At 38.5% G+C, this 23,084-nt stretch overlaps 4 protein-coding genes, 1 long non-coding RNA gene and 1 other non-coding gene across 14 annotated transcripts; 4 read left to right on the top strand and 2 right to left on the bottom strand.

Annotated features, from left to right (window-relative positions):
* Nucleotides 1-611: 611 nt before the first annotated feature.
* Nucleotides 612-4,302, bottom strand: LOC124212942 (uncharacterized). The gene is made up of 2 exons (XM_046613623.2): nucleotides 4,017-4,302; nucleotides 612-3,913 (listed from the first exon to the last, which is right to left on the bottom strand). Exons 1-2 carry the CDS (start codon nucleotides 4,050-4,052, stop codon nucleotides 2,447-2,449), a joined length of 1,503 nt encoding a protein of 500 aa, XP_046469579.1. The 5' UTR covers nucleotides 4,053-4,302; the 3' UTR covers nucleotides 612-2,446.
* A 249-nt stretch (nucleotides 4,303-4,551) lies between these two features.
* RpS5a (ribosomal protein S5a) lies at nucleotides 4,552-6,683 on the top strand. Its single transcript, XM_046613634.2, has 3 exons — nucleotides 4,552-4,652; nucleotides 5,026-5,398; nucleotides 6,299-6,683. Exons 2-3 carry the CDS (start codon nucleotides 5,033-5,035, stop codon nucleotides 6,581-6,583), a joined length of 651 nt encoding a protein of 216 aa, XP_046469590.1. The 5' UTR covers nucleotides 4,552-4,652; nucleotides 5,026-5,032; the 3' UTR covers nucleotides 6,584-6,683.
* A 377-nt stretch (nucleotides 6,684-7,060) lies between these two features.
* RanGAP (Ran GTPase activating protein) lies at nucleotides 7,061-9,646 on the top strand. 4 transcript variants are annotated; one of them, XR_006881777.2, is made up of 5 exons: nucleotides 7,061-7,377; nucleotides 7,612-8,034; nucleotides 8,138-8,928; nucleotides 9,121-9,256; nucleotides 9,365-9,503. XR_006881777.2 is itself a non-coding variant. In XM_046613620.2 (5 exons), exons 1-5 carry the CDS (start codon nucleotides 7,260-7,262, stop codon nucleotides 9,572-9,574), a joined length of 1,770 nt encoding a protein of 589 aa, XP_046469576.1. In that variant the 5' UTR covers nucleotides 7,063-7,259; the 3' UTR covers nucleotides 9,575-9,646. The 4 variants fall into 4 exon arrangements, 3 of the variants coding, with proteins under 3 accessions (XP_046469578.1, XP_046469576.1, XP_046469577.1); XM_046613620.2 differs by having other exon boundaries at nucleotides 7,063-7,377; nucleotides 9,029-9,256; nucleotides 9,365-9,646; XM_046613621.2 differs by having other exon boundaries at nucleotides 7,064-7,377; nucleotides 8,141-8,928; nucleotides 9,029-9,256; nucleotides 9,365-9,646.
* Nucleotides 9,647-10,173: 527 nt separating this feature from the next.
* Nucleotides 10,174-11,666, bottom strand: LOC124212945 (uncharacterized). The gene is made up of 2 exons (XR_011176389.1): nucleotides 10,858-11,666; nucleotides 10,174-10,775 (listed from the first exon to the last, which is right to left on the bottom strand). It is a non-coding gene; the product is annotated as an uncharacterized protein (transcript).
* A 75-nt stretch (nucleotides 11,667-11,741) lies between these two features.
* Nucleotides 11,742-13,541, top strand: LOC124212946 (uncharacterized). The gene is made up of 3 exons (XR_011176388.1): nucleotides 11,742-11,939; nucleotides 12,014-13,003; nucleotides 13,125-13,541. It is a non-coding gene; the product is annotated as an uncharacterized lncRNA (long non-coding RNA).
* Nucleotides 13,542-14,335: 794 nt separating this feature from the next.
* On the top strand, nucleotides 14,336-23,079 carry Prp4k (Pre-mRNA processing factor 4 kinase). 6 transcript variants are annotated; one of them, XM_046613616.2, is made up of 16 exons: nucleotides 14,345-14,460; nucleotides 14,805-14,925; nucleotides 15,018-15,182; nucleotides 15,364-15,646; nucleotides 15,771-16,243; nucleotides 16,316-17,003; nucleotides 17,134-17,487; nucleotides 17,585-17,670; nucleotides 17,754-17,900; nucleotides 17,978-18,131; nucleotides 18,224-18,476; nucleotides 18,793-19,031; nucleotides 19,411-19,611; nucleotides 21,474-21,549; nucleotides 22,340-22,510; nucleotides 22,717-23,079. In XM_046613616.2, exons 2-13 carry the CDS (start codon nucleotides 14,882-14,884, stop codon nucleotides 19,609-19,611), a joined length of 3,087 nt encoding a protein of 1,028 aa, XP_046469572.1. In that variant the 5' UTR covers nucleotides 14,345-14,460; nucleotides 14,805-14,881; the 3' UTR covers nucleotides 21,474-21,549; nucleotides 22,340-22,510; nucleotides 22,717-23,079. The 6 variants fall into 6 exon arrangements, with proteins under 6 accessions (XP_046469574.1, XP_046469572.1, XP_046469571.1 ...); XM_046613615.2 differs by having other exon boundaries at nucleotides 22,340-22,529; XM_046613613.2 differs by having other exon boundaries at nucleotides 22,340-23,079.
* Nucleotides 23,080-23,084: the final 5 nt, after the last annotated feature.

Below are 23,084 nucleotides of genomic sequence, written 5' to 3'. Positions count from 1 at the left end.
GGTGACTGGAGCCGCGGGCTTCTCTGGCGATCTGATATAACAGGCTATGGACAATTAGGATCTTGGTACATAGATAAATACTGGTCGAATTTCCGGGGTGGCTAAGCTGCGCGATTATGTTAGACCGTCTCTATCTATACCAATAGACCTTTACGCATGATATGACTAGGCGACGTTATTCAACTGATTGTGAGCAATAAAAATTACGTTACTCTAGCTCTCGAATCGCTCGAAGTGAAAGGTTCGCGAATATTATTCTAGGTATGCGTGTACCCGGTTCTTTCTTTCTCGGTCCTTGAAATATCCATTCGGACTTGAATCTCGTTATTTTTATACATACCGGCACGGTATCTGTGTCCAGATGAAAAATAAAAAATTGCAAAAAATAGAAATTGCAATATTTACGACTAACATAACACGCGCGTTGAATCTGAAGGCTCGTTAGCGTCTTAATTTCCGCCTTGCGAACTTCCAGTTTCTTTACGAGAGATTCTTTGTACATTGCATCAATCTTACGCGACTAAATTTTGAAGGAAATAGCGTTTATACTTGAGCTAGATAATGACGAGTAACTGTTGAGGTAACGAAGTAATGGGTACGGAACGCAATGATTGGTTTAAAAAAAGTGACGTTTTTTATTTATAAGAATCGATATTGTATTGTCGATAACAAACAACTTAGTTCACAGCTATACTTAAACTTTGCTTAGAAATGTCTTTTATCACTCTTTATGATGCGCACACGCAGTATCAGTATAATATCACCTAAATTCTATTTAGAAAATATACCCAAAAATATAATAATTGTACAATCTCTATGTTAATAAGACCACACATTCGCCATTTTTTTTAGTAGTAACTTCTTTCCAATTCGTCTCGTTCGGTTTCACACAAACATGAGGTGGATAAATTTCTCACAATCGCGTTAAATCAGGCAGGAATTCTTAACAAGTTGTATACTTATATTAGTTATATTAAAATTCCAAGTCTTTGATAATTGAGCAACGTACTTTAATTTACTACTTACAATTAGTGCATATTGGATCGCGAATTGAAAGAAACTGATCAAGATATTTAAACGTTGTTGAGTACGTGGTGCTGAATAATAAACGGTTATTACTAATTTCTATAATTATAATTAGACGGAAGCTCGAACACTTTTTGTGAAATCCTTGATACGCTTTGGCACAATGCTTTCTATGGATAAACTGATAATCTGGAAAAAAAACGCCGAAAAATATCTTAATAACGGACACAGAATTAAAAAGACCTACACGGCTCAAGTAACGAAAAATATTGTTCTTCAAAAGTTTGAAATATATCTAAGAAAAAATTATGCGTACGTCTTAACTGCAACGTAGAACAACCCTGACTTGCCATTATAACAATTTATTATCAATTTATACGTACTTGATTTTAATCATTAATTATGTAGCATCGAATCTTTGGTCAAATAATTGAACCTTCGTGTAAGCTTCCTTGCACCTGTTGTCGACAATTTTTAGACCGTTCTTAATGTGGTCGATTTCGCTGTCAGCAAGGATAAGATTCTGCGAGTATGTTCCCTGAACTCCACTAAAAAAGGACCCTGATTTTTTTTTATCATATATATACTATATCTAGTCATTCCTAAGAGGCTATTCGATAATTTTTATCGGGTTACGAACGCCAAGATGCAGAATTTAAATTTCAGCGGAAATATTGCGTCAACGGCAGTTTTTTACGTTTCATGATTATAGGTTCTTTCATTCAAATGCCACAATGTCGTCGATGTCACTCACAGATAATAATGAGCCAAGAGTCAAGGTTATTTGCTTATTTTATTACGGGATAGTCGCTCATTGAGCTTCCACCAAATTCACGAATTCGAAAATAAGATTTTCCTAAGAATTCAGGAAAAAATACTAACATTAAAATTGTATAAATTAAAGCCAAAATATCGACTTTTTCTTTCAAAGCAATTTAAAATGGTTCAAATCCTAATCGATTTCATTCCATCATGCCTAAATAAGCCACCGTGGAGTGCAAGACAAAGTATCCGCTAAAATTTTTTCCATTTCAAAGCGATCTGAAATGAAGAATCGATATCTAAGCTCGGTAGTTACAATTTCAGTATTTTTTTATCTTGAATTTTTAGGAAAATCGTCATTGCTCACGATTATATAAATTTGATAAATCATCAATGTCCGACTATCTCGTAATGAAATCAACGAAAAGGCAGTGACTTTCAATTCAGCACATCGTTCCATAAAATTTCAATCTGAGTCTATACGTCAAGAACCCCGACTAATTTCGGCTGTATGTGAGGAAAAAAAAAATTGAGATGTCTATTCATAAAAATCGTCAAACTGAAATCCCAGAAATTAAGAACTGGGCGATCCACACTGCGTAATAAATTTGTAAAAAAAAAAAAAAAAAAAAAAATGCAAGAAAGTGAAAAATAATATCTAAACATCGATTTTTTTGTCAAATAATTGAACCTTCGCGTAAGCCCCCTTGCACCCACTGCCGGCAATTTCCAAACCGAGCCTAACGCGGCGAATTTCGTCATCGGAAAGGGTGAGTTTCCGCTCTTTGGCGGCTTCGGCGATGCACCTGTCGACGTCATCGCTGCTGAGTGGTTCGAACGTGACGACATTGACGTTCAAATTTTTGCTCTTATAATAGTCCTGAATCTCTTTGGTACTCCTCGCGAGATCAACGGTGTGCTTAAGGTCGTCGTGGATTTCGTCAACGTTAATCACTTGGAGAATCAGCAGGCAGTAATTGCCCTGCGCTATCCGCGATGCCAATCGCGCCGCGAAATCTGACGCATCCGCGATGTCTCTGTTGCTCAAGTTCTCGATTACAATTAAATTGCATCCGCAGTCGGAGAGCAGCTCCCAAGCGTACCTCTCCATCGGCTGTAGGCGGGGGATGTAGTGGAAAACGTTTCTTCGGGCGGGAAAATTCTCGCTGATAATATGAGCTGCGTACGATTTCCCGATCCCCGTTCCTCCGATCAAAACGACGATCTTGAACCGGCTTGATTCCAGGGTCGTCAGCTGGACCCCGAGCTCCTGAACGGCCTTGGCCTGGCCGAAGACGCGGTTTTCCAACTCCCTTATCGTCTCGGCGGGGTCGAAACGCTGGACGCAGTCAAGGTCGTAAGACTCGTCCCGCGATATCGTTACTCCGGCAACGATCAGGGCGATGGGAAAAAGAACGAAGAATGTCGTCTGCCAGAAATAGTAGAACCTGGTTTTCCTCCCTTGCGTTTCCGTCGCGGCGACTTCTTTCGAACGCACGAGAGACCGCAGCGTAGATTTCGTTCGTTGATAAGCGTCCGACCTCGTCAACCCCTCCGCCTCAGGTTCCTCGGCTTCCGCGACTTCCTCGACTTCCGCTGCTTCGCGTCCGGTCGACGGACCCTCCCGGATGTTGGACAGCTTCGATTCCCTGAGGATGACCTTCGGCCGAACGTTGGAAGGCTCAGTCTCCTCCTCGTCGAGCTTTTCAGTCTTGATAGCTGACGGATCGAGGATGACGACGGGAATCGATGGCTCCGTGTAGCTGATCTCCTCGATTTCCATCGGCTCCTGACTTTCGTCCAGCGGTTTGTTAATCCTCATCGTAGCCCGACTTGTTATGCTTTTTACGGTCCGGGGAAGCGGCAGGATCACCTGGAATACGGCGCCGAATTCTTCTCGGCTCCCGCTCGTCGCGAGGTGGGCAAACCTGAGAAAACTCTGATCGATTATGGGTGCGTAGCAGTAAGCTGCGAGGACGCAATTCTGCCCGCAGGAGCGTTGCTGCGTCAGGGCCGGGAGTTTTCGACGTTTCGACGAGTTCTTGGTGCTTTGATTTGTGTCGGCAGGCAGTCTTAGAGCCGCGAAATTACTCTCCATAACATCGAGGAGGATCTGAAAGGCCTCCTGCAACAAACGCGCAGGGTCGTCGTAACCGTTAACATAACCTCGTGCCGCTCAGAGCGCACATCATGTCAACCCTAGCCTAGCTCCCTCGGCTACTTCTTACTTCCGATATTCTGGGCCTGAAAACCCCGGCCTGCATTTCGTTTTCATACGTGGGATACTTATGGGTGTCCGCTTGCGAAAAACACTTTTACCTGGCTGCAAGCCGCCTGAGGCTACTCTCGGCAAAGTCTATTAACACGCTTGACTATTTTATCTACAATTTGTTATACCCACACGGCCTAAACTGATTCTACGAATTCATACCGCACCGGCAACAACACAACCGCGAATTATTAAATACGTGACATGTTTCAAAGTTTCGTCCCAGAACAAATAAGAATCATGACTGGAACTCAACGTAAAGCTGAGCTACAGTTCTTATCTTGGCCGCAGTTATCGCATCTATCATTACATGGTCGAAAGCACTGTTGTCCCTGTGAGTGTTTAGATTTTTCCAAATATAACATTGGCCATTTCCAATGAGGAAAATAACTGCTTATTCTTTTGCATTCGTATTTTTTAAAAATTTAAAGCTCCTTATTGCGATGGTCCCTTTGCGCCATGTTTTTTGGCTGCTTCGAAAGCGGATATGGAATCGTATAATTACGACTCTGGCCACTCGGATCAGCGCCAAGATGGCTAAAAGTGTCATGGCCTTTTCCGGTTCACGCTTGCCGCAACGAAGACGTGAATAAAGGTGAGGGTATTTCGGTTAAGAATAAATGCTAATCTGAGTTCCGTTTTCGATTCATCGGAAAGCCAAAGACCCGCGTTGTGCAAGCGTGTTAAAAAATGTTTCGCTGGATGTGCCATTTAACCGTCTAAATACCGACAGGCGCCGCATGATCTTACCCAGTGAATCGCTCGAACCATGTGGTGTTTTTGATTTTCGTTAAATGTCGCGTGAGGGGCTTATTCGATTTATACTTTGAAGTTCCGAGACAGTGAATACGACTTAGATACTGAATTATACGCCCTGGCCTGCGCAAGCACGTGCACAAGATTTAAGAATAAAACTGATTTTTCTAACCTGTTTTCTAATTATTTATAAAGCGACGTTCTCGTTTTAGGTGAACCATGGCGGATATAGAAACGTTCGACGATGTCGTAGTAACAAATTTGGAGGCTCTGCCGGTCGCTCTGTCCGCTGAGTTGCCAGAGATCAAATTGTTCGGTCGGTGGAACTGCGATGACGTTCAGGTCAGCGACATGTCCCTTCAGGATTACATTGCGGTCAAAGAAAAGAACGCAAAGTACCTGCCACATTCTGCCGGTCGATACGCTGCCAAACGTTTTCGCAAGGCGCAATGCCCCATTGTCGAGCGGTTGACCAATTCTTTAATGATGCATGGTAGGAACAATGGAAAGAAACTCATGGCTGTCAGAATCGTCAAGCACGCCTTTGAGATCATCCATCTACTCACAGGCGAAAATCCTCTGCAGGTAATATTCATTTCACATTCATCGTTCTAATTAATATTAATATGATTCAATAAATTGGAAAATCATTGGATGGGTAATTTTCTCAATCAAATATCAATATGGATAAATGACCCGCGACGCTGAAGCTGGCAGCAAAATGTTGTAATGTTTTTCCGAATAAGGTAGCAAAGTTCGAAAATCAAAATTGTGTGAAATACCTTGAATCCCCGATACTATTATAGAATTATGAGATTAAAACCAACCTGCGGTTTTCTATTTTCCAAAAAACGTTCAACACATTTGCTTGCTAACTCTGGCTGCTAGATTCAGCTTCATAAATTATCGAATTAGCATTTTTCAAAGCTACAATTGGAGTTGACGTCGTTGGATTTGATCACATCAAAATCTGTAACTTGAAACAACTTGAAGCTGAACTTAAATCAAAGAATTATTGTTTCTTAATTTGAACTTGGTTTTTCAACACATATTCATGGTCTTGTGTTATTCCTATTGCTTTAAGTTGCATTGCTTAAACCTTAACTTTATAATTTTTTTCTTATTTTAAAAGTAGCACAAGCTTATGTCACACATTCCTGAATTATTTGACATGTAAACTGTGTACAACATATTTCTTAGTTGTCAATACATAACATTCAGAATTGAACATTCTCGGAGAAAATTAAATAATGATTGCTCAAACTAGTATGTATACAGTATTTCCAAATAGATGCTCAGCGAAGGATTTTCATTATATTAAATAATGTGGATTTAACGTTACTCTTGGACCAAAGATATCATTTCAACAATAATTTTGACAGCGCAGAGTCACTACTGTAAAATAAAGAAACTATAATTTCAAGTGCAGCAAAGGCACATTAATTGTTTTTAAGTTTTATTTCATGCTTATCTATTAAACTTTAGGTTCTGGTGACTGCGATAATAAACTCTGGACCTCGTGAAGATTCAACCCGTATTGGTCGTGCGGGTACGGTGCGTCGTCAAGCGGTTGATGTGTCACCACTGCGACGTGTCAATCAGGCGATCTGGCTATTGTGCACGGGCGCGCGTGAAGCAGCTTTCCGGAATATCAAAACAATCGCGGAATGCTTAGCCGATGAGCTAATCAACGCAGCAAAGGGATCATCAAATTCATACGCCATCAAGAAGAAGGATGAACTTGAACGTGTCGCCAAATCCAACCGATAAAACGGCACTTACTTTATGCTGTTTGTGTCTATCAAATTTTTATTGAGTATCAGACACCTGCGGTTGTTTAATAAATAAATAAAAATCTCAAAAAATACAAGGTTCGATTATTTACATGAGTTACTATATCAATAAACGCTGTACCCCAGCAATCGTAGACTAATCCAAACAATTAATAGCCAATACGTATAGAAGCTACTTGGATGATTCTTGGGAGTAAAAATCAAAACCCGTTATCAAGGATCAATTTTAAATTAAAACCGATTTTTCGGAATGTATATACATTTGCTTGATTCGCGATCATTTCAAAAAAGGCCCCAGTTTTCGAAATTCTGCGACCGCTGAATATCGTGCGAATAGCTCACTTAGCTGGACGTAGTTAGTAAAAAAATCGCTTGTCGCTGATAGTCAAACAGATGCCCAGTCCCATATTTGCATAGAGTAGGCCATCTATGTGAGCACGTAGTCTCGGGACTAGATATAAAATCGACCCTGGGTGAGTTTCCCGCGAATTGGTATAAAAGTGGTTGTGGCTGGCGGCTTTGTTTTTGTCTAGTATTATTTCATCAGTATATGAAATAAAGTGTTATCCTTCTACTCTGTAACAGCACGATCTAAACTAGCTACTGATTTGTGGCGGTTCATTTGCTAGTGATTTAAAACTAACATCAACATCATGACCACGTTCAATCTAACCGAAATACAAGAACAGCTAAACAAAGCCAGTGAAAAAACTCCTGAAAGTGGTGTTTCGTTTAATGGAAAATCACTGAAATTAAACAGCGAAGCGGACGGTAAGTCGAACCCTCTTCATACTCAGCTTTAAACAAACCAATTATCGTTCACGTAAAAGTCCGCGTCATCCTCGATGCTCAACGTGCTGCTTCACATAACCAAACTTTTATCAGACGCCGGTTCTCTCAGCGAACTCTACCTACCCTTTTATCTACCCAAAATACCTCAATCACACCAAATTTGACCCATTTTTATTAAATAATCACATCTGCTCACTTTCTGTGTTTTTAAAGCTGAGGAAGTCGTCAAAGCAATTGAACAATGTCAGAAATTGGATTACCTCGACTTGGAAGGAAACACGCTTGGTCCCGATGCGGCCAAGGCAGTGGCAAAGGCTTTGGAAGCGAAGGGTTCTTCGCTCAAACGAGCCCTGTGGAAAGACATGTTCACAGGGCGGATGAAGACTGAGATTCCTCTTGCCCTGGAATATCTAGGTACAGGACTATGTGCAGCCCAAACTCGCCTTGTCGAGCTTGATCTCAGTGACAATGCGTTTGGCCCTGTCGGCGTTAAGGGGTTGGCCACGCTACTCAGCTCTAGCGCATGTTTCACTCTACGTGAACTCAAACTGAACAACAATGGACTTGGAATAACGGGAGGAAAAATGCTAGCCAAAGCTCTTCTAAATTGTCATGAAAATAGTTCTAAGGAAAACGGTAATAATGTTTGGCACTTCGGTGTTTTACATTTATATAAAAGTTGATTTAAAATTTATCTCACTTGCTTACAGTGAATTGTGATTTTTTTTGTTTGCTTAAGTAGGAACAGCACCATTGGCCTTGCGAGTCTTCATTGCTGGACGAAACAGACTAGAAAATGATGGAGCTGCAGCACTGGCTGAGGTGTTCACAAAGCTGACTACCCTGGAAGAGATATCGATGCCACAAAATGGGATTTACCACAAAGGGATAGCTGCTCTAGCACAAGCGCTCTCCGTCAATCCAAGATTGAAGATTTTAAACCTCAACGATAACACAGTTGGGCCAGAGGGAGCACGAGCTCTAGCAAAATCCTTACCGAACTTGCCAGACCTGGAAAAACTTAATCTTGGAGATTGTTTGCTCAAAACACGGGGAGCCTCAGTGCTGGCTGAAGCACTAGCCAACGAAGGCGCACACCGCAATCTGATGGAATTGAATTTGAGCTTTAACGAAATAGGCGCGGCTAGTATCGATGCAATAGTAGCGGCCGTTGCGGATAAGCAGGAATTGACGAGCTTAGTACTTGATGGCAACGTTTTTGGTAGCAAAGGAAGAGAAAACTTAGAAGGAGCACTTATTGCTTCGCAAAAACTATCGGTTCTTGGGAGTCTTGAGGAGAATGAATCTGAAAGCGAAGGCGATAGCGAAAGTGGAGAGGAAACTGAAAGTGAGGACAGCGACGATGAAAACAAGACTTCTGAAGTAGAAAAGGAAGACGATCAAGAGATATCAAAGATCGAAAAGGATAAACAGAACGTGACGGTTCAGGACTTTTTGAAAAATCCAACTGCTGAAAACCTTCTCCGACTTCAAGGCGACAAAATACAGTTGTTCTTGGAACACGCTAAGGTATGTGCATGCATCACATCCATATCACTATTTTTTCCATTTCTGTTCAGTTCTTCGCGATTTTTTTTAAAAACTTTAAAATCATTCTGTAAATTTTCAGAGTCAGTCTGTAAACGGACACGAATCTCAAAAAGAAACATATGCTGAAGTGCTTATTAGATCTATAATGAAGGTTTCTTCGTTGTGTGCTAGCGGCTATATGGATGCCAGAATAGAGGCAGAACGAGTGACAGACGGGCTTTACATGGAATTGTTTGCATATGCGACAAAAACTGACCAAGTTTCCCAACTAAACAATGTTTTTCTGATTAATTTGGGCTTGATTAAGGTATTTCATATAATATGTGATATAGCAGATATTTTTTGATGTAGAAGAGAAGAAAAATACTTGGTAAATGGATCCAAAATTTAATACAATAATTTAATTAAATTTCAGAGTGAGGATAAAACTGCTGGTAGAATTGATTGGAATCTCGAGGGATGCTTTAAAGCATTGGAGAAAATAAGCACCAAGGATTATTTTCTAACAGAGACTAGGAATGCCCTAAAAGTATTCATTGAACTACCAATAAAAACTGGAAAAGTCAGGGTAGACCCATTTCAGAACGTTAAGGCTTCTCTCAAGAAGGTTCTCGACCAAATATGATTGAATTAAATTAGTCTGATGGCGGAATGATTCATATATTTCCTGTACAAAACATTAAATATTTATTAATAATTCGTAAGAATTTATTTTTATACATTAGGCATTGTGGTTTTATGGTAATAGGCACGCGGTTGATTATCAGTGAACCAGTGGTGAGAGATGGTAGCGATAATACGCCGCGAAATCAATAATTAATTTATATAGCAATGTGCCCTAATGTACTGAATTTTGGCAGCAGATTTTTATGCTGAATGCGACGTCAAAAATACGTATGTTTTAATTTAACAATTTTAATTGTCATTCAATTTAAATTTAAAATACAAGCTTTCAGCCTCATTGCATGACTGTAACACTATTTTTTTAAACGGATATTAACGATTTTACAGATTAAAACATGTAAGAAACAAAGAAATTTTTCAATTGCTCAATTCGTCGTGATATCGGCATTTGTAACATGATACTACAACTTATTTGGGTAAAAAAAAGTGTTTTGGCTTATTGTTGAACTACGACATTTCCTACTATGTTAATTTATTCCGACTACAAGCTTTAAAATTCAAAAAGAATTATACTGCACAATATTCTTTTTTCTCAGAAAGTCCAAAAATGAACATGGATGAGGATTAATTAATTACATTTTGGTCATTTATCACTACTGAAATATATTTATATTATCTATATCTGAACACAGTGAAATCACATCACATTTTCTCATCGTACTCTATTGTATAAAAATAGTATGTGTAAATTTCTTTTCCTTAAAACTGAACATCTAATTGAGCTTGGATAGAATTAATATCAAAGGTAAACATGTATAAGATCATCGGCTAACTGCCTGCATAACGGACATCGTAATGGGTGGGATAATAGTTGGGTGCAATTGGTGCAAAGGCACAAATGTCGGCAAGGTAAAAGACACACAGATCTTGCTTTTCCAAAGCATACTATACATAGTTCAGTCTCTTGTAATTTATAGTTATCTTGTCCTTGGCGCCTCCTAGCGATTGTCATTCCTCTTTTGACTCTTCTCCATGTTGTTCCTGCCCATGTTAGGAAGCGTCTGTACATTCTAGTCTTAAACATGAAGTACCAGTAAACGAGCAACCTAATCCCATTCACCGCTATTATCATTAAACCACATCCCACAACAAGGCCGGTCAGTACTTCGAGTGTTTCAATGTCTCCTGCGTGTTCCGTCAATCTGTGCCCATAAATTATTCACCATTAAAAATTTTTAGATCAGCTCATTCTCCAAGTTAAAAACCATCCGAAGATCAACCTACCTTTCTCCGACGTGCAATGTGAAGGAACGAAGCACTTTGAATGCATGCAACACCGAGTCAGCAAGATAGAATAAAAATAGGGGTGGTAAGGAGAGCAAAAACAGGCAACTAGATCCTAGGAGGAGGAGTAGCTCACGTATCGAAGTCAGGACTGCTGCTATTAACGAAAATGGGGCCCAGACAACCCTTGCAGCAGCTGCGACGAGGAGAGACAACATGTGCACAGAGTAATCGGACGCAGTACGAATCGTCTCCTGCACGACGCAAAAATAATCGTAAATGTCTTTTAGCCAGAGCGTGGATCCCTCATAGAGTAGCACGCAGACGGCATTGAAGGCTTTGACAGCGTTCACCAGCATATCTACGAACGAAATGCCGGTGTAAACAATGAACTCGCCGGTCCTACTACTCCCAACTAGCCACCAGCGTAGGGCTACACCGATCGTCGAGAGATCCAGCATCCTCACGGTTATTTATTTTCCGATTCCACCCTGAAAGAGGGACGGCTTCCGCCCGTCGCGGGTCTTGCTATACTACGATGTATAGGGTGTACATTTGTTCGAAATTTGTAGGTTAGAAATTTGAAATCAACGGCCCGCCGCCCCGAAACCAAGAATTATACAACGTGACGAACACGATACATGGCAGGAAGTCTACAAGCTCTATAGACTAAAGGTTCGTTGGTAATTAATTGTACGATTTGCAATGATTATCGGGAAGGTTGTTAGTTGGTTACGCCGGCACTATAGATCACTTACTTATCTGCTGTAATATCAGGTGACGCTCTATCATGCGCTCTGTGGACCCTCCGTTACCACTCAATTTTTATACTTCACAATACTTCCACACAGCTGGCGCTCATTAATAGACCTAAAGTTTATGCTCAATGAATCCAATTTCGATCTATCGCAGTCTGGTCGAATTGTTCAAAACATTTGATTCTACTGATTGTAATTTCACATGTCGAAAAACGTACGCAAAGCTTGTCTCACCTGAGTTTAGTTGTCATTTACTTAAGAGTTCAAATTCATTTTGATAACGGAATAACCGCACAGTAATCCTTGGCCCATAGAACGATAATTGTGAGTATAAGTATCCAAAAATTCAATTTACAATTCGGGTTAACAAAGATAACCAACTTGGTTTTATCCTGCAGGAGTCAGCTGTACGGGAACAAAAGACTTTGGGCAGTTAGGAGAGGCAGCGGCGTCAAGGAGCCGCTTTATATTCTTTTGTGAGCTCTTGATTTGGTTACATGAGGTACATTGAGCAGCGAAACAAGATGGGCGATCTTACGATGATAAAATTTGAAATGCCTGAACCATTGGTGGCTGAAGTAAAGAGTGAACTTGACGCAGATTCCTGTAGCAGTCAAGAGTCAAAAGAAAGATTGCGAACTGCACTGGTATACTGTGAGCAGCTTCTTTTTAAAAATAATTATATTACTGCGCATCATTTGGCAGAAATAAAGGATGAGCATATCCAAATCGGAGAGAAAATTTACAGCAAAATTCTAGAGGTTCTGGATGAAAATTCACTCATTGATGAAGACGAGTTAATTAGTGTTGAAGAGTCAGATGAAAAAGGCTTGTTTCACGAGGTCAAAAGTTCCATATCTGGATCCGCATCGGACGATGAGTACGAGCCCGATGAGGAAAACACAAAACCGGATATTGATCACGTGCCACTAGAGTACAAGATAAAGATCGTTAATATGGCAAAATCGCACCCAAAATGGTCGCTGAAGACCCTCCAAAAAAAAGGAGGATCCCGCTTGAAAAGAATGAACCAACTAACAGTGTGGGAGAAACAGATTACCAGTGGTGGTACCACCAAAGATAAATACAAAATAATCGACTCTTGCACTTACAATCGTTTCATGAAAGCTCGACAATCGAACCAACCTGTTACAACAAGAAATTTGCAGCAATGGGGTCTCGCTGCTGCCAGCCAACTTCCGGAATTAAAATTCCAGGCTTCCGAGTCATGGGCGAAACGTTTCAAGCAACGGCACAAAATTCGACAACGAACAATGAAAAAGTATGTACCGAAGAGAGAAACTACTGACATCAAAGAAACTGGAAACGGGCATGGGCTTTGATACTGAATTAAGACAAGGATTTTGTCATTCACACTGACTAAACAGGTATTGAAATCATATTCATTACTACTATTCGTTGTTTGAATCATATTTTGTTTACAGAAATTGGGGAAAAGTTAGTATGCATAATCAGTATTTTGTATTATAGTTGGCTCATTTTCACTAGGTTGTCAGTACCAGTCAACTCTTAATTCAACCCCCGCCAAGCTAGAATCAAAGGTGGTGCTGATTAAATGAAGACACGAATAAGGTGATGCATTTGAATATGGTACAATATGCTGCCAGCCTATGCGGAAAACTGCTTTCAACCATTGTTCGTGTGTGCCAAAGACGACTTGCAAATTTAGGCCCAGGATGCAAAAATCAGCAGACGTGCATGCAAAAAAATATTCAAACGTTATGATATCAGGAGATGCTGTAATACGTGTAATATGCTGCCAAGTTATACAATGACAGAACATCGTTCATAAACATAAACCCAGTTTGCTTCATGATAGACGATTTGAAGAATCCACAGAAAAAAATCCAGAACAGTAATCTGAAGTAAATTGAATTTAATACATATAATTCAACAATATTATATATATATCTTTAATATGTTTAAAAAAAAAAATGATATACAAATTTCTGTTCCAACGTTTTCGATTTTAATTTTTCCAAAACCGGTTAAGAACCACATTTTCCTGCCTGCACCTGTTACACCCCTAGTCATGGCCTACGCGTATACTCAAGATGGACCTACTCAGCGTTCCATGCAGGTTCATAGAGTTTCCTTGTGATGATGAAATTCACAGAAGCCTAAGGGTACAGGGCTAAAAGTAATTAGAGTAATTTTAATTAAAGTACGTGGTGCCAGAAAACTCATTGCAAAAACTGAGATAATTATAAGAATTCTGAAAATCATTTTTATTTATCAAGTACCTGTGACTTTCAGATTATCAAAGGGGTAATTTTACAATTGCATTAATTAAACTTTCAATAATGTTAACATACATCCTATAACATGTGTAGAAATATGATAAATCATATTCTTTGTGAAATGTAACACAATGTAAGATGGCGGCGGCGTCACCGGTGAACTGCGAATTAGCCGCGACTGTAGCAGTTAAAAGACGTACTGTGGTTGAAAGCAGTACCAAACAGGGAACCAGTCGGCCGATAGCAGATTTCAGGCTCTGTGCAAGGCAATCGAGGAATCAGTTGTAAACGCCAAACGCAATTTGAAATACCTAGAGAAATACAAAGTCATACGTCGTCGGAAAATCTGAAGAAGCTCCGTCGATAAAAAAGTGCTTGTGCAACCTCCCGCGGATTCTGATCCTTAAACCGGAAATACACGTTATATCTTGTTAGTCGTTCGGCGAGTAGTCGAAGCTTGTGCGGCCGAGGAGAACGGAAATGAAAATGGCGGTCTGTTGAGAGAGTAGCGTTACGTACGAGAATCGTTTTGCGGTTTAATAAGTGGGATTTTCTTTGTGATAGTTTGGAAAAGCCAAGATGGGGTGAGTTGGACATTTAATTCTAATCCTAATTTGGCTGGATGTACCGATTAGTTTTCATAATTGCCCTCGTATCGCTCGTAATACGCTCATGTGTTTATTTTGGCTGCCCCGAAACAAAATACATTCGTTAATTCATCGTAAACTTCTGAGAAAATCTAATCATTTTCATTGAGACTGTTGGCGCAGTTATTTCTCGTCTAACACCTCCGTTTTTTTGTACTCATACTTTAATATAATTTACCACAATTCGAACATACCTAATTATATCTGGACCAAACCTAAAACCTAGCAATCTGCGATCTTAAAGGTCAGTTTATGCTCCCCAATTCTTAATGTCAAACAAGGAAACCGAAGAGCAGACAACCTTATACTTTAGCTCAGATCTGATATATCGGATTCGGATTTTAATCCACACGTGCAAATGACTCTTCACTGCTGTTGTGAATCTTCTCAACTATGTATTAGGTAGTCAATATCTGTTATTTCTTAATTATTAATAAGCGGTAGCTTAGTTTGATTCCCTACTATAAATTCTGTGATCTGTTTTACATTGCTAGAAGTTCGGACTTGGAATGCATTGATCCAAAAACTGATTCGATGGATGAGTCTGATATAGCGGTATTAGGCGAAATGAAAAAAAAGAAGAAGAGGAAGCACAAACATCACAAGCACAAGAAGGACAAAACTGTGGAGAAAGAGGAAAGGATTGATCGGCAAGAAAGGTAAGACTATCAAGCATTTCTGTAATTTTAGTTCTGAAGATAAATAATAATGATTGTTATACCTGTAAACAAACCATACCTAAATTTTTAATAGTTTTTAAAAAGGGATTATTTGACACAATTATGATAACGCCAAGATATTGTTATGCCTGCATATGTCATTGTAGAGTATGTTTTTTAGAAAGAAACATAAAAAGCACAAACGTCCAAAAAAGAGCAGGGACAATGAAAATGGTTCTGTTGAAGAAAAGCCACTCCCAGTTGACGTCAAGTCATCCAACATCCATAAAAATACAAATGTTCCTAAAGGGACCAACATGAATGGCAAAGTGCAAGCTTCGCAACTTGAGGTAGTTTCCTCTGAGGAAAGTGAAGATGAAAAACTAATCGACTTGGATTCGGACGAAGTTGACTGTACTATTATCGAAGACGACATTGATCTCGAGGAATTAATGAAACAGAAGGTAAAATTAGTACATTTGTCCTTCTCTCAGTAATCATACTCATAACTCATGTAGGGTTATTATTGAAAAATACGAATCATGAGTGATAAAAAAAAAAGAATGATTATTGTTGTTTTCTTTACAGGAAAGACTTCAGGCATGTTTAGTGCAATATTTATCTGATGATTCTGAGAAAGAGGGTAAAACTCAACTGCAGGAAGGTGTGATGAAAGTGGCTGAAACACCTGATATAATTCTAGTCGAAGATGATAGCGAGGATAGCATATGCCGTAAGAAGCGTCCAAGGAGTAGATCAGAAAGTAGAGAGAGAAAACGAGTGCCCTCTTCAAAACTTGAGAGGCGTGTAGTTGTTGATATGTCCCGAGACAGACGGGGTCGCGAGGAGGCGAAGGACAAAAGACGAGATACTGACCGCAAACGAGATGACAAAGTTAGGGGTAGAGACGAACCAAGGCGGGAAGACAGGACATCGAGAAAGACAATTGAACGGGCTAAAGAGGATGCAAGACGTGAAGAATCACGCAGGAGACTGGATGACGAGAGGCGAAAAGAAATGCTCAAGAAGGAGGAAGAGCGCAAGAGAGATCATGAACGAAGGTAAATTAAGACCTCTGATGTTATTCAACTACCGAAGTTTTCGTAATGAATATAGATTGATTTTTATTACAGGGAAGAAGAGCGCAAACGTGATTCTGATAGGCACGCTACAAGGCGAGAACCTTCACCTCGCAATGGATCCAAGGCCAGAGACATAAGGTCAGATTCGAGACACCGTACTATAAAATCAGATAATCACGATACCTCAGGTGGTAGGGACCGGTTCTCTGGTCGAGAGAAGAGGGATAGCCGAGAACGTCAGTTGAATCGTGACCATCAATTGAATCGGGAGAGACAAGGAAGTCGGGAAAGAAGAGACAGCAGAAATCACGATAGAATACGTGAAAGGTCAAAGAGTAACAGAAGGTCTAGAAGTCCCATGAGAAACAGGAATGACAGAAATGACAGAAATGAGAGAGCCGAGAGGAATGAGAGAAACGACAGAAATGACAGGAATGACAGGAATGATAGAACTGACAGAAACGACAGAGATCGTCTGGACCGTCATCGAAGGTCTAGATCTATCTCTAGAAGCCGTAGGGATAGAGATAGGCATGGACGCGATGGTGAGCGGGAGAGGGACAAGAATGGCAAACGAGACAAAAATGATAAGTACAAGGATTCCTTGTCAGAGGGTTTGAAGGTAGAACATTCGGAGAGTTCCAGTGAAGAGGACATCAAAGACATTGATATCGAAGAAGAGGAAGATGAGGAAGCAATTATCGAGCGGCGAAGGAAGCAGAGAGAAGAACTCCTGAAAGTAAGTATCCAGGTTCCACAATTTATCGATTTTTACGAGAAGAATTTATGTAGAATTTGGTCGTGCCAAAGCAATCGAGTAGGCATGCATCCACATTGTGTTACCCAGATTCTTATATTGTGTATTACAGAGGTTAGGAGGGCCAAGCGAAGATTCAAATCTCTCAATGGAGTTGAACACAGTAGTTAGTTCACCACCGTCAGACAATGTGTCAGTTGAGTCCCACAAATCAGTAGATATTATTTCAAACAATAATGAATCAAACTCAGAGAGCCACACTCCACCATTACCAGAAAAACCAAAATCACCTCAACAATCTATGAAAAAGCGAAAATCCAGATTTAACACTGTCGGTGGTGAAAATAAGGAGGAACAGGAGGAGATCAAACCTACAGAGAAGTCAAAATCTGATGAGAAACAAAATCCTAAAAAAAGTAACGAGTGGGACATGTTTGCGGAAGCCGACAATATTGGTGATTTTAACGTAAGCCTGACACTTTTTTGCATCCCATATATTTCATCTATCCTACTAATTGTTCTAGAACGTTTCGCATCACAATTTTTTTACTTTGTTATTTCAGAGTCCTACAGTAGAAGGCAAGAGGCCTGGTGGCCCAGATAATCCAAGTTTAACAGACAATTGGGACGATGCCGAAGGATATTACAGGTTTGTTCAATTTATTTTGCGTATTCGTAGTTTTTGTTATTCATCTTGATTATTTTTGTGCTAAAAATTGTAATATTTTTCAGAGTACGAGTTGGAGAAACACTGGATTCTCGCTATATAGTGTACGGTTATACCGGTCAAGGTGTGTTCAGTAACGTTGTCAGAGCGAGGGATTCTGCTAGAGGGAATCTGGATGTGGCTGTAAAAATAATCAGAAATAACGAAATAATGTGCGTTTTGAAGACACAATAAATACTATTTCGCATACCTTACATTATATCGTAACCAATGATACTTGTTATTGCAGGCATAAGACGGGTCTCAAGGAGTTGGAGATTCTCCGGAAGCTAAACGATGCAGATCCCGAGGATCGATTCCACTGCCTGCGTCTTTTCAGACATTTTTTCCACAAAAATCATTTGTGTATGGTATTTGAACCTCTGGCTATGAATTTGAGAGAGGTGAGCTATTTTCACGACATAAACTGAGATTCGCACATTTTTCAATTGTTCTCTGGTACAGTTTAATACATTGAAATAAATCTGGTTTTCAGGTATTGAAAAAATATGGAAAAGACGTTGGTCTTCATGTAAAAGCGGTGAGATCGTACACCCAACAGTTATTTTTAGCATTGAAACTCTTGAAGCGTGCTAATATATTACATGCTGATATCAAACCAGATAATATTCTAGTCAGTGAAAGTAAATTGGTGCTAAAACTTTGCGATTTTGGTTCAGCTTCGCACGCCCATGAAAATGAAATAACGCCTTACTTGGTGTCAAGGTTTTATCGTGCACCGGAAATAAGTAAGTATCTTTTATTATCGAACTAAGAACAATTGTAATCCACTTATAGTATATGCACAAATACTTGAGAAATGTACATCTTTGAATTGCAAAGCAGATGCCCTATTGAAATTGTATTGCAAAGTTACCGTCGTGGCTTATTGACAAGGTAAAATCTCGAGTAGTGACAAAAGTTTATAGTAAATTGCAACATGCTGTTGTCATAAGATTTTCATGAAATATTTTCGATTCCTTATTCAATTTGTTTGCTTCAAAGATAGATAGGGATACCTCGTTTCCCCCTTAAGACAAATTGATTGATGTAAATATTTTCTAGTTCTTGGTATACCGTATGATTTCGGGATTGATATGTGGTCCGTTGGTTGCACCATTTACGAACTCTATACCGGAAAAATAATGTTCTCGGGAAAAACGAATAATCAGATGTTGAAGTTTTTTATGGATCTGAAGGGAAAAATGCCCAACAAACTTATAAGAAAAGGTACCTTCAAGGATCAGCACTTCGACGCGAACTGCAACTTCCTTTATCACGAAGTGGACAAGGTTACGGAAAGGGTAATTATCCCCAATATTAATTATTTATTTGACAATCTAAATTGTCCATTCCTACGTGTTATTTATTTAATCATGAGCAATAATATTCAAAACCTTTTGCCCATGGTCTCACAGATTTGTTTCTTTCGTTTTTTTTTTTTTTTCAAACTTTTTTTCGTTTGTACATGTAACATTGCTATGAGCAGGGAAGGTGGTGCCGCTCCTCCTGATTAAACTGAACTGCAACTACTGATGCAACAAAAATAATAGCAGCAAGCGACTTCCAACAAGCTACTTGATGTTAACTGATAATGATAATACACATGTATATAATCAGAATAGATTTATCTGAGTATCGATTATCATTTCTTTTATGGAAACTGATTCGGTTCTATTTCAGGAAAAAGTTGTAATAATGTCGACACTTTCCGCCAGCCGTGATCTTGGCACCGAATTGGGAGGTAATTCCCTGCCACCTGAACAAAGTCGTAAAGTCGGCCAACTAAGGGACCTGTTGGAGCGTACCCTGATGCTGGATGCCGGAAAACGCATAACCGTGAACCATGCTTTGGCTCATCCTTTTATACAAGAGAAAATCTAGGTAACCCCACGTGTGGGGACCTTCCTCGACGGAGATTTAATTAAAACGTTGATTGAAAATCTTTATTATTCACTGCTACAACTGATAATCAGTACTAGGAGAAAAATCGTTGAATATCGATTACTCTACTTTATAGTAATGGCACTCGTTTTTAAAAATGTGGTAAATAATTATGTATTCCAATGTAAAATCATTCATATTTTTTTTTTCTTTGTGGAAATAGGTGGAACCGGACGTTGCTATTTTTAAACGGTTTTCGTAAAATTGTTCGCGGTGTTTTCACAATTTCAAAATAATGTACAATTATTATTTACCGTAAGTTACATGACGAGGGAGGTGATTAGGGATTCTATTCCCGTTAACATTTAACGATTACTATAATAAAGTAATTAACACTTGCATCCGTATAGCCAATTATTTTCACTTGGCCGTTTTTTCAATGACTAATAAGTCGACAGATTCACACGTTTGTACAAGATGTGGTTCACATATATATTTCTACGTTCAACTATCAAGTTCGAATATTGTTCTTTTCTGTTTAACATCAATTGCCGACGAATCATTTTTTCCATTGGATACAAACACAATTATACCGTCATTGTCTAAACCCATTGATTGAGGTATAGAAATATTTTCGTATTCTGAAAGGACAAAGTACATGAATACCGGAACACTTTAGAAGTCCTATTCTCTAGATTAGACTGCAATTGTAAATGTACCATACTCTGGAATGAATATTTTCTTGAAGTTTGAGGGAACTTATAAAAGATGCGAAAAACGTCTACCTTATTAAACAGAGGGAAGGTAGTATAGTCCAGACTTCCGCATGTAGACTCTAATGATAGTGCGCAGAGTATTGGGAAAGAAATTACATTTTTTTATATAAAATTGATCGAAATTTTTATCCATTTCCATGAAATGTTGAACATGGTACATAGTGTAATTTTTACATAGAAAATTGTTTTTTCAGATCGTAAAGTCTCGTGTAAGTTCCACCTAATAGTGTCTATATAAATCATGTACAATATACCTATAACTGAATAATATTTTCGTGCCGTTTACATACTTTATTTATTTAAAAGAATGTAGTGGAAAGAATGACGGACAAAGAAGTTAGAAAAATTCTCTGTCATACAATACAGAGGTTCTGCAATACGAGCCGCACATTTTTCAACGTTTACTTCATTTGAATTAATTTCATGATTTTTTTTTTTTATACTTATTTTTTTAAACCATTGACTACAATATGTTTCTATTTCGAGCATTAGCGGTGAATTTTGGTGTACTAACAATACATTGTATAGTAAGTAGTACTGTAGTTGAAATAAAAAAGAAGAAAATAATTATATAATACATACATAAATACATACATATTTGAAACAGCAAAATATAATTAAGATCGTATTGACCTGCATTTTAATTTCAATAGAATGAAATTCTTCACTACTACCTTACTTTGTTAACTAAAGGATCTAAGAATTTTACTTTGTTCTATACTACTTAATTAATCGTTTACATATCTTTTCTTCAAAGAGAGAGGTTTGAAATTCATTTCGGAGCTTTTTAATAATAAGCTGTTATATCTGGTTTATACCTCTCAGTTAAAACGTTATCTGAAAAGTATTGATGATGGTCGATCAAATTGGATTATTGAATTTATTTATAATTGTATTAATTGTATGATCATAGATCTTATCAAATTGAGAAGAGCAAAACAGAAAGTAAATCAACATAATTGTATTTACTATCAGTGCTGCTGTTACTTGCACCGAAGAGAAAAAAAGCATATATAAAAAAAAAAAAATCGATCTCGGAAAGCACTTTAAACGTTGCAAAATTGTACGAAGCTGCTTATGTTTCAGATGAGTCTTCGATTCAAAATCAGCATTAAGTGTGGACGGACCTTTCAAGGGCCTTTAACGCTGTTCCCGTTGCAAGGTATTCATGGGGACTGCCTTATGGGATATTTATTATATCCATTTTCATATTTGCTGTCTACCTCAACAAAAAAAAAATTATATAGATACGTACTACAACTAAAAAAACACCTCATTTCCAATAATGAATCATTTTGGATGCACGAAATTTTCCATTGAATCTATTATTTCGTTCAGGAAAAAACAGTAGTAATTACAATTTTTTACAAAAATATTTTTAATTTTACAAGGAATGTTAATGGAGCTATCTCAATTTTTGAAATAGACTTGTATCCTGCATTCTAATCGCAAGAGTCTTATCTTCACATAAGACATGTAAATATTACTACACAAACATACGAGTGTCGCTGGAAGATGTTTGAGAAACTCGTTGAATTACGGAATTATTTTCTCACATTCTCTCGTAAATTTATTGCATTTATTTTGCGACGTTAAGTAGTCAAAAAAAAAAAAAAAACATCGATTTATCGAGAACCTGAATTGAGCTAGTAAAACAAACACCAACATGTATAACAGATCCCATGCCAATAAACTAAAATTAATAATTACTTGTGATAATCCGGCTCCTTCATAAATTTGATCAATTAAATGGCCACATGATTCTTTCAGTTGAAAAGAAATTATTTTTCAACATTCGCTTTCACGACTTTGAACAAATAATTTGTACACACGTAATACCACTAATATTTGCGTACATAAATTTGGATGGATTTGGTACAGAAGTAAAGATACCATGTCTTCCCAACTTGAACTTTTTTCTAATTTGCTATTTGGTAATGTTTCACTTATAGCCCTCCCTGAGCGGAGGGGAGGCAATGGAAGATGATGGAATCTGGTCAAATCTCCTGGCTGTCTTATCCCGGTTTGATGACAGCTTCGACGGCAGATAATGCATATCTACCAAGTTGAGATCGTCAGATGTATAACTTGAATGACTTTGATACAGGTTTTTCTGAGTCAGTGTAAGTCATTAGGAAACACGTGAGTATCCATCTGCATACAGGTGAGGTGTTAGCCGAAACAAAATGATCGTAAGACAGTATTCTTTCATTTACTTGAAGTTATGCCAAGTCGCGCATTTTTCGTGCCTTGTGAAAATTTCTAAATTATTACTCGAGCCTATTTAAAATACATCAATTCACTGACTGATTACATTTTTGATTTTCAGATGAAGGAGAGAACTACATTTTTCGTAATGAATGATGGAAGTTAGTTTCAAACGAATGAAACTAAAATTTCTAATTACCAACTAAGTCTGTCTTGACGAATAATGGTTGAACGCATCATAGGAAACTTCAAAAGCCAACTATTATGCACTCGTATGCATTATAGAATACACCAATCGACACTGTGTGTGCATTTTAGTACAATATAAGATCGGCAGATTTGCCTCACCTCAGTCATGACAGAGGTAAACTTGGTAGTCGCAGAGCAAAGAATGAATCTTTGTTATCGTAAGATTTATCATAATGTAAATACATTTAATAATGTAACATGTGGATTCAGATGATTATAATAATTTTTATCTAAATTTCG

The sequence above is a fragment of the Neodiprion pinetum genome, chromosome 2 (assembly GCF_021155775.2).
Source record: "Neodiprion pinetum isolate iyNeoPine1 chromosome 2, iyNeoPine1.2, whole genome shotgun sequence".
Classification (NCBI taxonomy): domain Eukaryota; kingdom Metazoa; phylum Arthropoda; class Insecta; order Hymenoptera; family Diprionidae; genus Neodiprion; species Neodiprion pinetum.
Note: the sequence above shows the minus strand (reverse complement) of the source record. Positions and strands in the feature narration are given on the sequence as shown.

Bases quoted from the DNA above. Each gene is read 5' to 3' on its own strand.
- RpS5a (XM_046613634.2), top strand. From the start codon at position 5,033: ATGGCGGATATAGAAACGTTCGACGATGTCGTAGTAACAAATTTGGAG. The intron at 5,399-6,298 runs GTAATATTCATT...ATTAAACTTTAG, and splicing joins CAGGCGAAAATCCTCTGCAG to GTTCTGGTGACTGCGATAAT.
- LOC124212942 (XM_046613623.2), bottom strand. From the start codon at position 4,052: ATGCAGGCCGGGGTTTTCAGGCCCAGAATATCGGAA. The intron at 3,914-4,016 runs GTAAGAAGTAGC...CGTTTGTTGCAG, and splicing joins TCAGGCCCAGAATATCGGAA to GAGGCCTTTCAGATCCTCCT.
- Prp4k (XM_046613616.2), top strand. From the start codon at position 14,882: ATGACTCTTCACTGCTGTTGTGAATCTTCTCAACTATGTATTAG. The intron at 17,488-17,584 runs GTAAGCCTGACA...TTGTTATTTCAG, and splicing joins ACAATATTGGTGATTTTAAC to AGTCCTACAGTAGAAGGCAA. The intron at 17,901-17,977 runs GTGCGTTTTGAA...TTGTTATTGCAG, and splicing joins ATCAGAAATAACGAAATAAT to GCATAAGACGGGTCTCAAGG.
- RanGAP (XM_046613620.2), top strand. From the start codon at position 7,260: ATGACCACGTTCAATCTAACCGAAATACAAGAACAGCTAAACAAAGCC. The intron at 7,378-7,611 runs GTAAGTCGAACC...GTGTTTTTAAAG, and splicing joins ATTAAACAGCGAAGCGGACG to CTGAGGAAGTCGTCAAAGCA. The intron at 8,929-9,028 runs GTATGTGCATGC...GTAAATTTTCAG, and splicing joins TGTTCTTGGAACACGCTAAG to AGTCAGTCTGTAAACGGACA.